The sequence below is a fragment of the Pseudonaja textilis genome, chromosome 3, assembly GCF_049901715.1.
Source record: "Pseudonaja textilis isolate UNSWEBS1 chromosome 3, rPseTex1.2, whole genome shotgun sequence".
Taxonomy (NCBI): Eukaryota; Metazoa; Chordata; class Lepidosauria; order Squamata; family Elapidae; genus Pseudonaja; species Pseudonaja textilis.
In genome coordinates, this window is record NC_141992.1 from 88058468 (window position 1) to 88075440 (window position 16973).

The 16973-nt window shown below is 38.5% G+C and overlaps 1 protein-coding gene and 1 long non-coding RNA gene across 2 annotated transcripts in view; one reads left to right on the forward strand and one right to left on the reverse strand.

Moving 5' to 3' along the window:
- LOC148126199 (uncharacterized) overlaps nucleotides 1-12474 on the reverse strand; it is an 80653-nt gene extending 68179 nt beyond the window's left edge. The window contains exon 1 of the long non-coding RNA XR_015742950.1: nucleotides 12317-12474. This is a non-coding gene — a long non-coding RNA (uncharacterized LOC148126199). The remainder of the gene's footprint in view (nucleotides 1-12316) is intronic.
- On the forward strand, nucleotides 4272-12287 carry LOC113436181 (arylacetamide deacetylase-like 4). Its single transcript, XM_026700458.2, has 4 exons — nucleotides 4272-4478; nucleotides 5300-5516; nucleotides 8375-8438; nucleotides 11376-12287. Exons 1-4 carry the CDS (start codon nucleotides 4320-4322, stop codon nucleotides 12148-12150), a joined length of 1215 nt encoding a protein of 404 aa, XP_026556243.2. The 5' UTR covers nucleotides 4272-4319; the 3' UTR covers nucleotides 12151-12287.
- Nucleotides 12475-16973: the final 4499 nt, after the last annotated feature.

Sequence of the window (16973 nt, forward strand, 5' to 3'; positions counted from 1 at the left end):
CCAGCAAGGATATCATACCCAGAGAGAAATCATCCAGATGCCCTAAGCTTTATGGTCTCCCCAAGATACACAAAGAAGGAACCCCACTCAGACCAATAGTCAGCTCCATAGGCTCACCTCTACAAAACCTGGCCAAATTCCTCGCCAAACAACTACAACCCTATGCAGAATCCATCAACTCACATGTAAGAAACTCATTCCAGTTCATCGAGATCATAAAGAAAACAAAACTTACAACCCAGCGACCTACTAGTAAGCTTCGATGTCATATCCTCTTCACCCAAGTACCAATAAAAGAAGCCTTGACAGCCATCCAAAACAAATACAACCCCCAAGCACATCCTAGATCTGACCAACCACTGCCTATCCAATACATACTTCACCTACAATGGACAAAAATACAAACAAATAGAAGGAGCACCCATGGGATCACCCTCTCACCTGTCATCGCAAACCTCTACATGGAACACTTTGAAACACAAGCTCTAGAAAATACGACCACAAACCCAAACTCTGGCTCAGATACGTAGATGACACCTTCATAATCTGGCCACATGGGAAAGAAAAACTGAACAACTTCCTCACACACCTCAACAGCCTACACCCCAAAATACAATTCACCATGGAAACAGAAGCCAACAATCAACTTCCCTTCCTAGATGTCTTGGTATACAAAAGATCCAATGGCTCCCTAGGACACACCATCTACCAGAAGAAAACACATACAAACCGCTATCTACATGCACTCTCACACCACCACCCAGCACAGATCAATTCCGTAGCCAAAACACTCATCTCCAGAACAAAATGCTTAGCCGGTGAACAACACCAAAAAACGAACTACACACTCTCACCAACGTACTTACAGCCAATGGATTCCAAAGAAAGAAGATTACCCACCTAATCCAAAAAGAAACCCCAACCAAAATCCAAGACAGAGAACAAGAAAACGGCAAAGCCCTCCTCCCATATATAAAAGGCACTACAGACAAAATCAGCAAGATCCTCCAAAAACACAACATTAAAACAGCATTCTGCACAAACAGAAAAATATCCACCATCCTAAGAAACCCCAAAGACAAAATCGAATTAGAAAACCAAGGAGTATACGAAATCCCCTGCACTGCCTGCCCTACCACATACATTGGACAAACTAACAGAAGAATAAATGCACGCATTGAAGAAGATAAGAACTCAATCAAAAAGAAGAAACGACCTCTTCCCTGGTCCAACACCTCAAAGCCACAGGACATGAAATTGACTTTAAAAATACCAGAACTATCGCCAAAACTGAACACTTCAACAGCAGAATAATCAGAGAAGCCATAGAAATAGAAAAACGCCCACACAGCATGAACAAATGAGATGACACCTCCCGCCTTCCAGCCATTTGGAAACCGCCCTCATGAACAGGCGAGTACCTAACATGAAGAATGACACCAGACCCACACCCATGAGAGCCACACAAGATGCCACCAACACACTTCCATGTAGAAAACAGACTCACACCCACTCAGAAGATGAGACACGACCATGGACCAGAAGCTACACTGCAGCTGCATCACTGCCCACTTCAAACCCCTCCGAGCCAGCACATGAAGCAGGCCGACACCCACTATGGAGATGCAGCGCGACCACGAACTCAAGCCGGCAGCAGGAAATCCAGCCAATCAGAACACGGCCATCCCCCAACCAATCAAAACACAGCCAGGCCCCCTACCAATGAGAAGACACCCCCACCCAATCAGAACACAGCCAAGCCCCCACCCAAACAAGTCCCACCCCCACTGGCAGTTGGAAGGAAGAAGCAGCTGCAATCTCACATCACTCCGAGAAGCAAGAGCCGAAGACAGAGGCCTGATGATGATGAATGAGACTTCATTGAAACGCTGCCTAGATACTTTGAATCTTACGCGGGAGAAAACCCGAACAACCAAAGAGATATATATATATATGGATTTATTGTGTATGATATATACTTAGTGCTTATTTATGTAGAGCACATGGCATTTTGGAGGCCCACCAGCTTTGAGCAGGTACATATTACAAGAGGACATCAAGAAAGGTTAATTAAACAACAAAAAGAAAAAATAGACATTGACCAAATATCAAATAAAGTTGTACCGTAACAAAAATTAGTACCACTTGCAAGCAAATGAAAATGATGTGCTTTTCTTTCATATTTAACGCAATGACAGTGACAGATTTGCATTCAGGGGCAAAGCCAGGGGTGGGATTCTACCACTTCGCACCTATTCTCTAGAACCGGTTGTTAACATTCTAAGCAGTTCCTAAAACTGGTTGTTAGAAGAAATTACTGGCCTAATCCTGTAAGGAAGGCAGGAAGGAAACATTCTGGTGTTGCTTACAGAAACTGCCTCTCTGTTAACCCTTATTACATTCTTGGCAGGACTAGATTTCCTGTCTCAGGAACATCTCTGGAGTTTTTTTCCCCCTCCTTTGCTGGTACTTTGCTTGTATGGAGTGACCATTTAAAGTTACAATGGCACTGAAAAAAGTGACTTATGATCATTTTTCATTCTTATGACTGTTGCAGCATCCCCACAGTCATGAGAGGCCAGGCGAGGAGATGTGTGCCTCGATGTGAGTAATATACCCAGCCAATAACATGACCACCAAGCCAGGTCCACCCAGTCATATGACCACCAAGCCACACCCACCACCTAAGCCATGCCCACAGAACCAGTTGTTAAAAAGTTTGAATCCCACCCCGGGCAAAGTGGATAAGGTTATATATGCCTCTTTGTTTATTATGAATTTAATATACATACGTTGAAAAAGTAAACAGTAGCAGCTGAGAAAAGTAGATTGATAATTACCTGAACTGTAGCAAACAGAGAATATTAAATATGTTCTTCCCCAACAGATCTTCTTCTGAAAATACTACATGCATGGGGGAAACCTCATTAGGGCACTAATAGATGAAGAGAGTTGTATAATTATCATCTATATTTACATTAAAAAAACATTCATTCTCTTTACATTATTTATTATATTTTTAATCATTCCCAAAAGGAAATTCTCTATTATTGCACCTAGTAATGAAAATGCAAAAACTAGAATAGGTACAATAAAATTTAGAATAAATTAATAAGAAAATATGTGAATACTATGCAGCACAATAGTTCCCATTTAACAATAACAATGGTGTTTTTTTTAAGTAACTTTGCAACCAATCTTTGCATTTACTACTTTTGCAGTTCTTTTTAAAACAGGAAAGCTGAAATCAGATAGTAAGCACAAATCATAGTTTCACTTAGCAATTACTTTGCTTAACAATCTGGTTGCTGATCCCAAGTGTAGTTGCTGAACAAGGAATATCCAAATATAAAAATACTTCCTAACATATATCCTTTAATGCAATTCCATGCCTGCATGTTTTCTTGAGCTCTTGTGACTGACTGTTGCTGGCTATGGCTGTTGTGGGTTGAATTCCCAAAAAAGTGAACCCCAAGGAAGATACCATAATTAATAAAGATTTATTAATATGGTTCCTATAGTATACTGAGCTACAATGGTATAATGCTTAGAGTGCAGTACTGTGGGCTGCTTCTGCTGACTGCCACCTGACTGCAATTTGGCAGATCGAATCTCAAGGTTGACTTAGCCTTCCATCCTTCTGAGGTGGGTAAAATGAGGACCCAGATTTTGGGAGCAAGAGGCTAACTCTGTAAAAACCACTTAGAGAGGACCATAAAGCACTGTAAAGTGATATATAAGTCTAAGTGCTATTGCTAAGTGTTATACTTACAGAAGCAGAGATTCAACCCTCATTGCACTATAGTGAGTATGGAGTGCAGTGAGATAGACATGACTCACAAAAAGAATCAATGTCTGGGATAGAAAAAAGGAAAATCTGTCTTTACTGGAAAGTTCCCAATAAATGCTAAGTAATATCCAGTTAAGCTTCAAATTGCATTATGTCTTTTGAATCTGGATCTCTATTATTAGTGGAACAGCCCAACTAATTATAATTATTGCCTTGTTGATACAAACATGAATGTAAGAAATGCTGACTTCACACTGAGTCCACTAGATAGAAGGATAAATTCTTTTAGCTTGCTCTATTGCAATCCTTTCCTACTTGTGATGACACAGCTACTCATTAATAAAGATGATCATCTGATGTATATATTCCACCCCCTGTTGCTATAAATGCTTCCATTCCAAAATCTTACTCATTCTTAACTGGCTTTAGATGAAAGCTTGTTTAAGCAATGGTAATAGCTACAATCCTTCTCAAGTAGCTCTTGCCAAAAGAGCTGTAATTTAGTTCAGACCTCTGTAAGTCACTGAATATGCACTTGTTCACTGGTTTTTCACTATTTCAGAACTGGTTCGTGAAATATTTTTTGATTCCTTATTTTGCAACCAGGAAAATAGATCTTCATTTGGGTGACAAAGAGCCTTTCAAAATCTGGCTGCTGCATTCTGTGGTGATTTGGACATTTTATTTGGTAAGAAGATCCTCCCTCCTTTCTTTCTTTCTTTCTTTCTTTCTTTCTTTCTTTCTTTCTTTCTTTCTTTCTTTCTTTCTTTCTTTCTTTCTTTCTTTCTTTCTTTCCTTCTTTCTTTCTTTCTTTCTTTCCTTCTTTCCTTCTGTATGATCTGGGGTCCCTATACATGATTGATAAATCTGTTTCTAGAGGAATAGTTTTATCCTGTATCTCTGAATATGTTTTGGTTAGAAACCAAAGATCTGTATCCATCCGCTAAGTTCAAAAGCCAAAGTTACTGGAGCTTTAAGACCTCTCATCAAGACAGTACGCTAGAAATGAAGTTCCGGAAGAGTAGAGAGCTCTCATTGAGAATAATTGGTTAGTGCATTTAATGTGTGTTGAGGGATGATATGCGAGACTGCCCCAGGAAAGAAATGAAATGAGGCAATCTCAGATGAAGCTCGTCAAACCAGTTTGATAGCATTCAAAATCCCTGATAGGGATTTTTGATAGGCCAAATTTATTTTTACTTTTTATCCATGTACAGCTAATTTAATATTGAACTAACGCTTGACAGCTTTAAGACTTGTGGACTTCAACTCCCAGAATTCCTTCTCCAGTCAAGTTAGCTCAGGAATTCTGGGAGTTGAAGTCCACAAGTCTTAAACTTGCTGAGTTTGAAGACCCTTGAACTAACATGTCTTGAAATGCATAATTCCTAAAGGCCATAAGATGAAAAATAATTTTCATCAATTAAGATAATCACTTATTTTAGAATTTGTTGCCATTATTTTTATTCATAATTTCTGATCTACCAATCTTTTCTTAATGTAAAACAGGGGAAGATTTTTGAGAAATTGCACTTCTGTAGTCAAATCAAGTTTGTAAGATTTGCATTGAATTTCGTGCCACACACGAAGGACTCGAAGCTCTTCATTACAGATACAACATTTGAAAACGTACCAGTAACGATTTACCAGCCCAAAAAGATAAATCCTGGCCTAAGAAAAGGACTGCTCTTCTTACATGGAGGATGTGGCACATTTGGATCCAAAAGTAAGATATTTCATATAATGTTAACTTTTCCTTTCAAAATTCCCCTTAGAGGAAACATATTCATAATCAATCAGCATTGTGGAAAAAGTGAGGGAGGAAGAAAGAAAAAGGATAGCTTTCCCAGAACTAGGAATGCACAAAGCTATGCACTTAAACCCTCATACTACATCCATTTTTACTGGATATCCAAACAATTTTGAGTACAAAAGCTCAACTGAATTTGGAATGCAGCTGCAAAATATCAGATGAGGAACAATTATAGAAATATACTGCTGTGCAAATCTAAAGTTAATGGAAAAGCTCCTTTTCCATCTGTTTCTAAAGTGATCAGAACTCAAATATAATGATAACTGTTTCTCAATTCCACATGCACCTTTCTTCTTCAAATAGTTTCAATCAGCCACTGCTGGAACCTATGTCCACAGTGCTACTGGTTAATATATTTGAAAACTCCATGGTTTGAGAGACAATTGTGTGTCTTCAGAACATTTGAAACAAAAAGACCACTTTATCTGCAGCTCAAGGCAACTCAAGATGCTTTCTCCCATGCTTGAAACAGAACCTCCTAAATCAGGGGTGTCAAACTCCTGAAAGATAACACTTTTTAACCTGTATTTTTTTTCTTTTCTCTGAGTTTTGGTGGGTAAAGTTTAGTGGACAATCAATTTGAAATCAGGGAGCAATAATGTCTATTATTACAAATTCAGGAACCCCTGACTATGCAACATAGATTGTTTATGTATGATTTTTTTTAAATGCAAAGGCATGCATAAAAAAACTTAGTGTTGCATAATCAACATTCCCTAAGTTCATAATAATAGACATTATTGCTCCCTGGTTTTCAAATTGATTATCCACTAAACTCACCATTAAGCTTTAAAAAGAAAAAGAAAGAAGAAAAATACAGGCTGAAAAGTGTTATCTTTCTGAAACAAAACAGTCTCTAAAAATCATTTTTTAAAATTAGTTTATCAAAGCGTGAAATACAAAAATGCAAGGAAAAATGAACACAGAGAAAAGAGGAAAGAGAGAAAAATGCAGGGTAGAGGGGAGAGACAAAAGAAAAGCACTGACTTCAACTCCTTTTGGTGCAGTGAAATAAAGTAGTAACGTGAAATCTCAACTTTTTGCTTTTATATAATATTTACTAGCCATTTCTATAACACCAAATCTATTGATCAACAAAACCCAAAATCAAAGTATCATTTTTTCCACCTCAAGCATCAAGTCCAAAAGCAGTTTTCAAGTAAAAGTCTGTAGAGATTCTCAGTCATCCAAGTCATGGTTGTCCCAAAGGTGCTTTTTCAGGAGGCAACCGGACTTTCTTACTTTTCTTTTGAAGACATTTTGCTTCTCATCCAAGCTTCTTGGGTGAGAAGCAAAACGTCTTCAAAAGAAAAACAAGAAAGTCCAGTTGCCTCCTGAAAAAGCACCTTTGGGACAGTTTTTAAAGTAGAAACAAAATTAATTGTGTTTTTTTCTTTAATCAAGCAGTAATTTAGCCATCTCTGCTAACTTCATCGACTTTTGCAGCCATTCCTCCATTGTGGAAATCACAGCTTCCTTCCATTTTTGTGCATAAAGTAACACTGCTGCTGTCAACATACCTAACATCAAAGTTTGTTCCCCCCCCCCAAAGTTCTTTATCTTTATCCTAAAAGAAAAGTCTCTGATTTCATCTTTATAGTCACTTCAAGAATCTTCTACTGTATATTATGATGTGAATCCTACTCCAATATTTCATTTATATAAATGATAAAAAGTTCCTTCTTTACATTTATATTGCCAACACTCATTTGAAATATATGTTTATATATATTTATATATTCTTTATATATTCTTGGCAACTTACCTGTTGCTAGATACCAATGATACTTCATCTTATAAAAATTTTCTTTTACATTATATTTCAATGTAAATTTTAGATCTTTCATCCACATATTCTCCCATTGTTCAAGGATTACACTATATGCAAAATTCTTTCCTCACTGAATCATATTCAGGGTTGGGCTGCTGGGGGCTCACAGGGGCTCAGGAGAGTCCCTAGCTAAGACTCTGCAGGGCTCAGAGAGCCCCCAATAACCTCAGAAAGACTAGAATAATAAACCGACACCTTTTTGAGGTGTTGTTTCCTTTCTGGGCATTCAACTAAAAACATTCACACCTCGTAAAAGTGTAAAGTTAGATAAAGCGGGAGAACCAATGAGAGAATCAGATAACATGGCCACTAACCTCCTAGGGGATTAATTCCCAAATAATAAGAATCACGTAACTCACCAGAAACTCCACTAAGACTCCAAGATCCCTCTCACAGTCACTGCTATTAAGCCTGGTTTCACCCAGTCTTTTATTTAAGTATTAAATCCACAAAATAATAAACAACTTTGTGTTATATTATCTTTTTTTTAGATAATTAGGGTAAAGAAGCTACATCGAGTTGGCCATGCCCACCCAGTCACATGCCCATGCAGCCACGCCCACCCAGCCAGTCATTACAGAGAGCCCCTTGCTAAAAATTTGAAGCCCACCCCTGCATACTATGCTTTACATCCTCCTTCTCCAAATACAAATTCAATAACAATTTATAAATCTTAGCAATAAGATGTTCATCACTGCCACACAGTAGGATATCCAGTTCATTTTTCACAAAATCGAACTCTTTTTATCTAGTTTAAATCTTTCTTTCAATTGCAAATACGTAAACCAAAGGCAAACACCTCCTGATTCTAACTCCTCTTTAGATTTAAGAATAGGGTCATTGTGATGGAAATAAATTATTTGGCCATAAGTCAAAACAATATCAATAACATGTTTGCAATGCAGAAGTACCTGAACACTAATACTTTTTTTCCCCCTAGGACTTTATAGTGCAATATGCTGCTATCTTTCTCGAGAAAGTGATTCAGTGGTAGTATTTGTAGAGTAAGTGATTTTATTTGTATGCTTTGCCTACCTTTTTAAGCATCTTTTAATATTTTTGCATTTTATTTTGTATTTTTACAGTTGTTAGGCTTGGGTACTGATTGATGGAAAAAAGGGATAAAAATGATAAAGATAATAATTAATAAGTTTGGCTCAATTCTGTGTCCCTGAAAGATTGTCTAGGCACCACAAAATATATTTTCTGCCTCCAAGAGAGATTCAGTCCCTCAGTTCTCTCTCCCCCGCCAGCTATCACACAACCATCGGTGACTTTTTGCCTCCATCAGTGGTGTTTCAACCTCAGGAAAGGCAAAGTAATATAATTGGAGCAGATCAAAGGATTGGCACAGGACACAGTTTTGCTATTCTCCAATAACTCCTAGGGAAGACTCTCTGTCCTGGAGGTATCATTCATGTCTTCCTTACTCTTCCAATCATAAAATCAAAGGGGAAGAGGAGAGGGGGGGAATGGCTAATTTCTCCTCTTTCCCAATTGAGCCAGAAAAATGGGATCAGTGCCCTGCACCCTTCTTTGGACTTTCCCTGCCAAGAAAAGCAGAGTAAATTCTGCAAAGTACTTTAAGGATCTGCAGAACAAAATGTTGCACTTTGTGCAACTTTGCCAAACCTGCCACATGATTGCATCCTTTTTGTCTTATGGAAATCAGGTTCACAAATCCAAATTTATTTTACCCGCGTCTAAGATTTCTCATATCTGATTGGAAAGAACTACCTAAATTAGTTTCAGAAATCAGGAATTTCCTTTATTCTGCCCCCAAGTGACAGAGAGACATTATCTTTGAGAAGCAATTAAGGAAGTACAGGTAGTCTCAAGCTATGACAACAATTGAACCCAACATTTCTGTTGCTAGGTGAAACATTTGTTAAGTGAGTTTTACAACATTTTATGATCTTTCTTGTCCCAGTTGTTAAGTGAATCACTGCTTTTGGCAAGTTAGTAACATGGCTATTAACTGAATCTGGTTTCCCCATTGACTTTGCTTGTTAGAAGGCTACAAAAGGTGATCACATGACCCCAGGACACTGCAACCGTCATAAATTATGAATCAGTTGAATTTTGATCATGTGACCATGGGGATGCTTCCACGGTAGTAAGTATGGAAAGCAGTCATAAGTCCCTTTTTTTTCAGGACCGTGGTACCTTTGAACAGTCAATAAATAAACTGTTGTTAATCAAGGACTACCTGTATTTAGCAACATAAATTGATTTCAAATAACTGTAAACACTATATCATCGTGACAGTCTAACAAATAGTCTCTGTTTGATTTTCCTGCTTATTTTGGTCTGATAATATAATAATGCAATACAGGTAGTCCTCACTTACAGATCACTTGGTTGGCAAGCATTCAAAGTTATGACAATGCTCTAAATTCCTCCAAACATTCACACAGTTATATGATCACTATTTGTTACCTTCACAGCCAGCTTGTGACAAACAAAGCCAACAAAGCTAACAGAAAGTCACAAGTTGCAATCATAAGATATCTTGCTTCACCATGTGTGATTCACTTAGCAGCCTTGGCATGAGTCCAGGTCACTTGAGGGACCATCTCATTGAGGGACCATCTCATGCCAGCAGAGGAGTCATTCTGCGGGTCGTGCCAGCCTGGTTATTCCGGCTGACAGGGTCCAGGAGGAGAGCTTTTTCTGCTGTTGCTCCTGCCCTCTGGCACATCTCACCCTGTGATGTAAGGTGGGACCCAACCCACCTATCTTTCCGTAAGGGCCTAAAAACATGGCTGTGTCAGTTGGCTTGGGACGCTGTGGGGGGTGAACAGTGCAATGGAGGTGGTTGAATAACAGATCATACCATGGCCCCCACTTTGCCTCCATCCTTCCAATGTGTCTTTGGCTTAAATGTTTGTTTTTAACTTTTTATGTTTTAGCTTTTATGTAACTATAAGCTGCCCAGAGTTACCCTTTGGTAGGATGGGCAACCAATACAGTTTATAGATAGATGATAGATGATAGATAGATAGATAGATAGATAGATAGATAGATAGATAGATAGATAGATAGATATGGCCAGTTCTGGAGAGTTAGCTGAAATTTTGAGTAGTTCAGAGAACCGGCAAATACCACCTCTGACTGGCCCCTCCCCCATCTATTCTCAGCCTCCCAAGTCCCAGCTGATCAGCTGGGTCTTCTTTTGTTGCCTTGCACAGGAGGACAGAACTGGAAAGCAGGTTAGTGGGGTGGGATGGGAATGGAGATTTTGCAGTAACCTTCCCCAGGAGTGAGGAGGGAATGGAGATTTTACAGTATCCTTCCCCTGCCACACCCACCAAGCCAGCCACACACATGGAGCCAAACCCACAGAACTGGTAGTAAAAAAAATTGAATCCCACCACTGGATAGATAGATAGATAGATAGATAGATAGATAGATAGATAGATAGATAGATAGATAGATAGATAGATAGATGATAGATAGATAGATAGATAGATAGATAAAACAAGCCACAGCAGATCCCACACTGTAAGTTGGCATAGCTACATGACATTTCATTTTGAAATGAAATTGCCATAATAAGGAGCGAGAACTTATTGTAGTTGATAAGAAGACTAATATTTCCTCCTTTTCTGTATGTGGCTCTGTAGCCCTATCCTTCTGATCCTTCTTTTGCTCTGAAACAAAGAAGTGAAAGGAATCTCCAGTGCAATTATGCACTGGGAGAAGTGGCAGAGAAATACATCCAAGGAGAAGGAAACTGATGTTCCTATCAGCAGTGAAAGTACAAGACATTCACTGCCACCTCCTTATCAGAATAGTAAAAATATAATAAAGTTAAACAATCGATACAGTGCATCCTTTTATTGGAACCCAACAATGGGTTGTCTTCAGGGACTATCTCAGAATATCTAATTCCTTCCGAGAAAATTTCAGGGTCTGACAAAGTTTGATTGTTCTTGCAGCTATCGCTTAGGTCCTGAGCATCAACATCCTGCCCAGTTATCTGATGCCCTAGCTACCACCATGTGTTTTATGAAACATGCCAAAGACTATGGAGTCGATCCAAATCATATTATTCTTGCTGGAGATAGCAGTGGTGGAACACTGGTTGCTATGGTTTCTCAAGAATTGGCAAAAATAGGGAACCAGCCCAAGATCCGAGCACAGATCTTGATATATCCTTTCCTGCAGAGAATGGATTTCATGCTACCATCCCATTTTCAGAACCAATATGGTCCTTTTCTAACCAAAAACATGGTTTTTCACCTTGGTTTAAAATATCTTAACAAGGAATGTGTAGATATAAAAAAACTGGAAAGAAATGCCCATGTTCCTGAAGACATGAAGCAGAAATTCAAGAAATGGATTAGTGCAGATCTTATCCCCGGAGAGTTTAAAGCCCAAGGTTATAATCCCCCAATGCCAGCTCCATTTTCAAAAGAACTGTATGAAATAACTAAACTGAATGATAAGACAATGCAGTCACCAATTATTAGTGAGGATGACATTATAAAGCAACTTCCTGAGACATACATTTTGACCTGTGAACATGACATACTTCGGGATGATGGACTGCTGTACAAAAAACGACTAGAGGACATTGGAGTGCCTGTGACTTGGAATCACCTAAAAGAGGGATTCCATGGATTTCTAACATTTATCAACAGTGGAGTTTTTGAATTTTCATTTACAAGACCAGCAGTTGGAAACATTGTTTCCTTTATTAAGGGGCTATAAAAATGGGGGACAGGAAAGTATTCTGAAGTCACCCATTTGTACTTATATAAGGAATAATTAAAATATATTCTTTAAAACTTTCATTTCTATGACAACTTCATGATTCACTGTAAAATTCTTTATAAAATGTATTTCCCAGTCATTGAATCCAAAGAAGTGTGATTACCTTATTTTCTACAGCAAGAATTGGTCTGGTTATTTTGGTTTGTACTGGTTCGGTTTTTCTCTCTCCCTTCATAGATCATTTATCATGCTGAGGAAAATGTTGATCCAATAAGGATGTCAGTCATTGTCCTCAAATTATTATTGTTACTTCGAGGTGTCTTCCGTTGCTCGAGTATACTCAAAATAGCCTACAGAAATAAATAAATAAATAAAAAGAAGAAGCTGAAACATGCAATATCTGAGAGTCTACATTTAAACTATTTAACTATTGCAAAATTGACCACAGCAGATCATTAAATAGTAACAATACAATCCTGTAAATATATACTCTGATGAAAATACTAACCATGTTCAATGGGATTTATCTCCTAGTAAGAATGTTCAGCATCACAGTCTACAAATGTACCTATGTTGATAAGACATTAAAACTCAGCTGAATGTAGGATTTGCATCAGAGATGTATTTCCAGTTGAGTGTAGGTAACAGCAACAAATAACAGGATTCTCAACTGACCCCCAGCATCACTATGAAAGCATCTCTCCACCTTTATCATGACAAGTACAATTTCAGTAATTTATCACTTTCTCTAATAATACTGGAAAAGATTTCTTCTTTCCATATCTCATGCATAAACAAATTCTTAAAGTCTCATCATTCAGCCTCATTTTGCTAATCAGCAAAAGTCCATAAAAGATACCAAAAATAACAACTTATATCATATATCAATCAAAAAAACCCATTCTATACTCCTTTACTTTATTTTTAACATTACTTTCTCTTAAAATAGAACAAAATACCTTTTCTTCCCATATCTCAACTCTTGTCTATAGATAAATGTTTAAAGCCTTCAGTCCTTAGCGACAAAAATCCAGTAAGTTACCAGAAACAACAACAAATTCCAACCTTGATCAAATAAAGCAACTTCATTTCTTTATATATACCACTTTTCTTTTTGCTTTATTATTTATGCTTTTCCTTTTTCCCTCTATACTCTTGTTTTTCTTTTTTTTTAGTTTATATTATTTTTTTATATTTGTACCTTTGAACTTTAGAAAAAATATTATAAGAGAAAGGAAAGGGGGAAAATGGGGAAGGGGAAGGGGAAGGGAGGAAAGGACAAAGGAAAGGAAAGGTTAAAAAAGAAGAAGAAGAAGAAGACACCTCATGGAACTAGCAGAACACTGCTTAACCAAGACATATTTCATATACAAAGGACAAAGGTACAAGCAAATTGAAGGAGCCCCTATGGGATCCCCACTGTCACCCGTTACTGCAAACCTGTTCATGGAAGAATTCGAATCCAGAGCCCTGGCAAATGCCACCCACAAAACCAAAGTATGGTTAAGATACATCGATGACACATTTGTTATTTGGCCCCATGGGATAAAAAACCTAAACAATTTCCTAACACACCTAAACAGCACACACCCCAAAATCAAATTCACCATGGAAATGGAAACAAGCAAACAACTACCAATCCTAGATGTACTAATCTACAAAAAAACAGATGGCACACTAGGACACACCATATACCAGAAGAAAACACACACCAACCGCTACCTCAATGCCCAATCCCACCACCACCCAGCACAGATAAACTCCAAAACACTAATCGCCAGAACTAAATGCCTGGCAGACAAGACACACATAAAGACTGAACTATGCACCCTGACTAAAGTACTGACAGCCTATGGCTTCCACAAAAGCAAAATCACAGGCCTGATCCACAAAAACAGACTGAGACATAATGGAGACCTAGAAGATGAACAGACCTATGGAACAGCTGTCCTGCCCTACATAAGAGGTACTACAGACAAAATCAGTAAGATACGACACAGGCATCACATCAAGACTGCCTTCAAAACAGACAGAAAAATAGCAGCCATCCTAAGAAACCCCAAATATAAAATTGACCTGGAAAACCAAGGCGTATATGATGTCCCCTGCCATCATGACCTGCCACATACATCGGACAGACCAATAGAAGAATAAGTACCTGCCTGGATGAACACAAAAATGCAGTAAAAAAGCTGGAACACACTTCCTCACTAGTCCAACACATGAAAGCCACAGGTCATAGCATCGACTTCAATGGCACCAAGTGGCACTTCTAGCCACTATAGAAAACCCCAGCTACAGAATTATCAGAGAAGCCATAGAGATTGATAAAATACCTGAAAGCATGAATAGAAGAGATGATTCTACAAGACTGTCAATTATCTGGAAGCCTGCACTCACAAACAAAAAATCTCCACACCACAAGCCAAGCTAACACCTGGGCACAAACAGACACCACCCCGATACCTCTAGCCCCAAAACACCCCAACCAGCCACCCAGATGAAACCTAGCTTTCTGATAAACGATAGTCAGCCATTCACCCAAAGCCAAGCCACACTAAAAGCCCCCAATACACGAAACCCAATGTTGCCAGCCAATCAAAAAAAAAAAAAAAACTCTACAAAACAGACAGAAAATATTAGAAACACCAATCAAGCAGAACACAGCAAACTCGAAGACCAATAAACACAGACCAAGACTCCCAGCCAATCAGGATGAAGAAAAAGCCATTCTAACACAACACAAGGCTAGCACCAAATTTAAAACAGAAATGGCTGTCAAAGTCTGATTCACAGACAAACACTATACAGAAGCCTGATGGTGGCAGATGAGATTCTACATTGCTACAACTTTAAAAGCACAACTATAATGACGTGGGAAAATACCCGAACAAAGCTGAATACCATATATATAAATACCTGCTAAAACTTAAGAATATATGTATATGTATATGTATCTTACACGGGAAAAGACCCGAACACACCAAGACCTGCATACCTGTGAAAATCTATGAAAACAAATATATATATTCCAATATGTTCCAATCCCAAAAATCCCATTCCATTTACTTGGGTCAGAAAGGATCAAACTATTCCTAGATAACTGGGTAAGTCCATTCTTGGTTGCCAACTGAGAATAAATCTGAGTGATTTAAACCATTAGATGCACAGCAATTCTTCTGCACAGCCCTGAACCTCCAAGCCCCAATTACCCAGGAGGATCCTGGTAATCTTTAAAAAGGCTAGTAAGCCTACTGTGAAGCAAGAATGAGAATTTTATATAGCAAATGATAACAAAAATGATGAAAGAACACCAAAGGTCAATTAAAAAAAAAGAACAGCAAATAGTGGGCAGGTCTGAGAAGAAAAAATAGTAATTAAAAATGCCAATTATCATTCCGGAAGTAAGTAAATGATGTAACCAGTATTCTGTAATAATACCTGCAGCAGAAATTAGAGAGTCAAACCTGGGAAAAGGCAACAAAGCTGATTGTTATGCTTAGCAAAAGTATGCCTTGTGATGCTTTAACCTCTCCTCATCATTTTTGACAGGTTTGAATACAATCAACAATTGTAGAAGTTCTCTGATGGATCTGAGCTTTAGCAGCATTGATTTGCAGTGATTCTCATGTGTCAAAAATAGACCTGGGCATAAACCAAATAACTTCTCAACACCTGGTCTATGGTGTCCAGCAGGTTTTCTTTTTCTGTCCTGCATTGTTTAATATTTATTTGGAACCACTAGATGAACCATTGGAAACTCTTTTACTTCTTGTCATATATAGTAAATCAGTGGTGGTATTCTATCGGTTCGGCCTGGTTCTGGCATACCGGTAGCACCAAGGATCAGCGGAGACTGAACCAGTTCTCTCTGAGGGGTTGCTGTTGGGCCCACCCATCTGCCTGGGCTCCCATACTGACTTTTATTCCCTGCTTTTGGGGCACACCTGCTTTCCATGGCTTAGTAGATTGCCACGCGTCAGCTGCTAAAGCGACAGGGAGAGTGCAGGATTGCAGGAGGTAAGTCAGAAAACCTCTGCACCTGCGCAAAGTATGCATTTGGCACGCCCGCATGCGTGCAAAATGTGTACATGCGCAAAGCACGCCCACCAAACCATGCTCATCAAACCAGTGGTAAACTAGTTTGAAACCCACCACTGCAGTAAATGTCAGTCCTTTGAGGTAAAACAGACAGGAAATCCTAGTAGACAAACTAATTTTGCTTCATTATAAGAGTACATTAATAGAATCTTGCAAGTCTAAAAGTGGAAACTTCCTACTGCCACTTTTAACTGTTTGACTCATTAAGGCAGGTTCTTTCTAAGTTTCTTTCTTTGATCCTTATGCCACTGGGGGCTCCTGCGTCTTTTGACTGATTGTTTCATAGGAAGCACATTTTCCCCTTATTCCCCAAGGTCATCCACACATCCCATTACATCAAGTAAGTAATGAGTATTCTTTCATTATGGATGAAAGAAATTAAATCCATTAAAGTTGTTCTTGATCAGTAGAAGCCAAAGTTGGGGCATTCAACCTATTCTGGCTAAGATCATATTATTCCTAAAAGGACAGATTCTGTCTGGAAATGCTCTTCGATAGATATTGATTGGTGGATTGCCAAGTTATAAAAGTGCTAACAATCCCACGTAGACTATTACTTCTAGTGTTGCTGTTGTGACTGTTCTCAAACAGGTCATATTCAGGGGTGGGATTCTACCAGTTCGCACCTCTTCACTAGAACCGGTTGTTAACATTCTAAGCAGTTCGAAGAACCGGTTGTTGGAAGAAATTACTGGCCTAATCCTGTAAGGAAGGCAGGA